The sequence below is a fragment of the Capsicum annuum genome, unplaced genomic scaffold (assembly GCF_002878395.1).
Source record: "Capsicum annuum cultivar UCD-10X-F1 unplaced genomic scaffold, UCD10Xv1.1 ctg79151, whole genome shotgun sequence".
In the NCBI taxonomy this organism is placed as follows: domain Eukaryota; kingdom Viridiplantae; phylum Streptophyta; class Magnoliopsida; order Solanales; family Solanaceae; genus Capsicum; species Capsicum annuum.
In genome coordinates, this window is record NW_025889707.1 from 25,077 (window position 1) to 30,106 (window position 5,030).

A 5,030-nucleotide genomic window follows, 5' to 3' on the forward strand; every position below is an offset into this window, starting at 1 on the left:
AATCTCATGGGTGTAGTTTTTATGAACGTGCATGCTTTTAAATGGGGGTTTTCAATCAAATGCTAATAACTTGCTTTCAATTTGATTTCTAAGTCATTTACTTTATGTCATGGGAATTGTTTTCCTATATACTTTAATGGTAGAAACCATGCATATGTGATTTGAGATTTTCCATGGAAGTTTGATAAATATGAATGATAAATTGCTTTCGAATTCCCATAATAATGTCTTAATACCCCATATCATATTGTGATCAACAAAAGAGAGCATGAATTTGAAATAAATATTGTTCACCACTTGTAAATGATGAGGCACCTTGATTTTTACATGGTTATGCCTATGTGGAAGTGATATTGAGGACTTGCAAGTCGGGTATGATGATACCCTACAGAACATGATATGTGATTGAATCAGATGAAATTTGAATGCATTGATTTTACATGAGAAAGGTGGATGCCCGAAGAAGGCTTTTAGATGTAAGGGCTCATCACTGGAAAACGTGTTTGCCGACATGGAATATTGGTACTAGGCTAAGTTATCTTGTGTACTTGACTTCATGTCATTCTCAAATTGGGACTATAGGTAGGAGCCCGGGCTAAGTGATCTTGGGCACTACCATTGGGTCGAGACACCATGCTATGTGATCTTGTGTGTCTCTCCCTCACTTATACTCTAATCTCGGCGGTAACCGAGGTTAGACAGTTGGTGTAAATTATGTAGGGTATTCCATCTAGCTCAGTTGCATTTCATTGTTGTTCAGAAACTATTGCATTACACCCATGTGTTTTCAAATGATTTGATACGAAATTGCTTTATAATGGCTCTCAACTATATTTTGTAAAAATATTATGTTTTGTTTTGATATATCTATGTGCCAGTACTTTTGTGCTGAACCCCTCCCCTCTCCAACCTCTCAGGTTCAGAGGCCCAGTCTAGGGGTCAAGAGAATTAGTAGATCTTTCAGACAGAGTTACAGAGACAGGTGGTGAGCCTTCTATGTTTCGAAAGGTCTTATGTCCTGCAGTCCTTTTATCTTATATTCTATTTTAGGGGTCTACTAGGGGCCTTGTCCCAGTTTATATATGGTTACTTGACTCAGTCATTTGTTAGAGATTTTCGCATACAGTTGTTTAGAGGTTAATTGATGTTGGGGGAACCTTATCTCCCCGTTATTGTTTCTTTTCATATTTATGACCATGTTTCTGAATTATTGTGTTTCTTCTGCATTACTTTGATCATATGAATTAGGTGCATGATTATTAGACAGATAGGGGTGTTTCGGGCCTCCATGGTTCGAAATGCTCGTCACAGCCAGGCCCTGGTTTGGGTCATGACATAAATCCTCATCCTTAATTCATGTTCTCCACACCTTCTTATCAAGAGGCATGTCCTTCATATATTGTAACCATTTCATGTCAGGCCTAATCATCTCTCTCCAATATTTTCTCCGCTTACCTCTACCACATCTAAAACCATAGCCAGTCTCTCATACCTCTATATTGGAGCATCTGTGCACCTCCTCATCATATGCCTGAACCACTATAAGTTTGTAACCACAATTTCCACATCTTGTCTTCCACCGAACCTACTTCACCTTCTCTCAAATAACCTCATTTCTAATCTTATCTCTCCTGATAAGTCCATATATCCAGATCAATATCCTCATCTCCGCTACCTTCAACTTTTGGATATGGGAGCTTTTAACTGCCCAACACTTCGCTCCATACAACATAGTCAGTCGGATTTCCACTCTGTAGAACTTACCTTTAAGCTTAGAAGACACTTTCTTATCACACAAGACTCTTGAAGCGAGCCTTCACTTCAACCACCCTGCACCAATACGGTGTGTGAAATCCTCATCAATCTCTCCATTTCCCTAAATCATAGACCCATGATACTTGAAACTATCCCGCTTCTGAGTGGCCTGAGAATCCATCTCAACTACCACATTATCCACATGTGTCGAATCATTGAACTTACATCCCAAGTGCTCCGTCTTGGTATTGCTCAACTTAAACCCTTTAGACTATAGGGTCTGTCGCCAAACTTCTAACTTATCAGTAACTATTTCCCGAGTCTCATCTATAAGTACAATATAATCCGCAAATAACATACACCAAGGCACCTCACCTTGAATACCCAGCATCAAAACATCCATCACCAAGGCAAATAAAATGGGCTAAGAGACGATCCCCAATGCTACCCTGTCAAAACAGGAAAATGCTCCAAATCTCCTCCTACCATCGTCACACGAGTCTTCCTTCCATCGTACATGTCCTAAATCGACCTAGTGTATGCCACAAGCGAATATGAACTGTACTTGCTTACTGTAAAGAAATCATTTCCTACTTATGCATCATATGAACTGTACTTGCTTACTCTAATGAAGCTCTCCTTACATTGGTTTTAGGTCCTATGGGGTCAAGTTAGGTAATTCTTAATACTAGAGATTATCATAATGGAAACTAATGTTCCATTTTACTCATACGATGCAGAGCATCTCCGTCTTTGGTGCTGAATTCTGGTAAAGCAAATAGTTCAATTCTGCTGCATCCTCAACTGCTTAATGTGATTCCCCTCAGCTGGTATATCCATGTACTGGCCCTCCGCTACCAAACAGTTATCATGCTTCATCGTCACCAAATATCAATGCTCGTTCAGTCTCAGTTGAAGTTAGTACAACTTCATCGTCCAAGCATACAACTCTCAACAGCATGCTGGGGTCAGCCTTGCAATGGTTTTTTCTCTGCTGGAGTGGGATGATCTTATAAATCATGCTAATGATGTTGTTGCCCTTTCTGGATCAGCTTTGTTGGGAAAGGTTGGGCCACTCATTGGTTCAGCTGATATAGCTAAATCTGAAGATGCTTATGTATTCCGAGTTTCACTTCTCGGTGTTGCAAGGGATGAAAGTAAGTTTTACTTATGAGCAAGATTTTCTTAAATTGAAAATCACCATATCTTCTTATAACTCTTACTGTCTTACAACATATTTATAAGGTGATTTTCAACTTAAGAAAATCTTACTCATATATAGAACTTACTTTCATCCCTAGCAACACCAGGAAGTGAAACACGAAATACATAAGCAACTTCAGATTCAGTTATATCAACTGAACCAATGAGTGGCCCAACCTTTCCTAACAAATCCGATCCAGTAAGGGCAACCCCACCATTAGCATGATTTATAAGATTGTCCCACTCTCTCTGGCTGGACAAGCAGAGAAAAAACTATTGCAGGCTGACCCCCAACATGCTGCAGAGAGTTGATATGCTTGGACGATGAAGTTAAACTAGCTTCAACTAAGACTAAACCAACATTGATATCTAGTGTCGATGAAGCATAATAACTGTATGGTAGCGGAGGGACAACACATGGATACCAGATGATGGGTCCACATTAAGCGGTTGAGGATGCAGTGGAATTGAACTATTAGCTTCACCAGAATTCGGCATAGAAGACTGAGATGCTCTGCAATGCACGAGTAAAATGGAACATTATTTTCCCTACGATAATCTGTAGTATTAAAAAAATACCTAACTTGACTACGTAGGACCTAAAACCAATGTAAGAAGAGCTTCATCGGGGTAAGCGAGTACAGTTCATATGATGCAAAAGTAGGAAATAATTAGGCATGACATGGAGCGGTTACAATTTATGAAGGATATGAACCTTTATAGAAAGGTGTAAAGGACGCGAATTAGGGTAGAGAGTTTAGGTAGGAGTGCATCTATAGTAGTAGGGAGGACTGCTTTGTTTGTATCTGCGCATATAGTTTCTTGTTCATAGTGTTCTGCTGATGTTTGTGATCTTGAATAGATAGTTTATATCCCATTTTGTGTTTATTTTTATATTTTTATTTGTTATACTGTTATCTGTCTTGAGCCGGGGGTCTATCAAAAACCTCTCTACTTTATCATAGATAGTGATATGAACTGTGTACAATTTACCATCCCCAAACCCCACGTAGTGGGAATACACTGGGTATTCTTCTTGTTGTATAATCAATAGCTACTAAAATAACCTACTTTCTGAATTAATTTTGCAACAGTAAACTGTAGATAGACAAAAAAAAATGTGTCAACATTTCTCTCTTCCTTCAAAGCGTGTTTGTCCTCAAGCACTATGTGTGGAGAGGAGTAGTATTTCCCTCTTTTTCAGCAAATTGTTCTTCATCCTCAGTGAAATCAATCCAGAATAGTTTCTTGCAATGATGGCCCTGGGTGAATAGTTCGTCTCAATTGAAAAAAGAGTCCCTTAAGTCACCTTTCCTTCATTTTAGATTTGATCATCACAAATCTAACAAGTTTTTGAGCTGAGAATTAGACGTATTTGACATGCCAACGTCTAACATTTGTGAACAAATGGATTGCTCCTTGTGTTCATAAAGTTGAGACAAACTCATCGTCGTAGCCAAATCTGAAGGATTATGGAATTCAATCTCAATTGATACATTATCAGCAAGACCACAATATAAAAATTTTTATGACTCTGGCCATGAAACTAACTACTCAAACTTTTCTTGGTAATCTGACACAGACTCAATCTAGGGAAATTTTGTCAATTCCCCCAACTTCTGACTTTTAATTGGTAGCCCAAAACAAAGGTTACAATGGCATTTGAATTCACTCCAAGACAGTTGACGCATATCTATCTCTTGTTGAAGATACCAAAGTTGTGAATTCCTTTCCAAATGAAAAGAAGCAAGTTCAACCTTTTATTCTTCTAGAATTTGTTCGTGTCGGAAAAAGTGCTCACATCTGTTTAACCATCCCAAAGGGTCCTCATCGCCATTAAATCGTGGGAAATCCAACTTTGTAAGTTGAGGAATGATGGAACTTACTCCTTCATATCTTGACCCTTTGGTCACTCTAGTCTTACCCTTCTAGCCTCGATTTTGACTAATATGTTCAGATGATTCAGAATCGACTTTCGAATTTACTAAACCCTTTGAGTTCATCCAAGAGAGCATCTCTTCTTGACTGACTAAATTGGCAGGACGTACTTCTTGGAACAAGTTAACCAAGTC

At 38.7% G+C, this 5,030-nt stretch overlaps 1 protein-coding gene across 1 annotated transcript; it reads right to left on the reverse strand.

Annotated features, from left to right (window-relative positions):
- Positions 1-3,027: 3,027 nt before the first annotated feature.
- On the reverse strand, positions 3,028-4,406 carry LOC124895003 (alpha-crystallin domain-containing protein 22.3-like). The gene is made up of 3 exons (XM_047405493.1): positions 4,306-4,406; positions 3,374-3,472; positions 3,028-3,211 (listed from the first exon to the last, which is right to left on the reverse strand). The coding sequence occupies exons 1-3, from the start codon at positions 4,404-4,406 to the stop codon at positions 3,028-3,030; spliced, it is 384 nt and encodes a 127-aa protein (XP_047261449.1).
- Between the last annotated feature and the right edge of the window lie 624 nt (positions 4,407-5,030).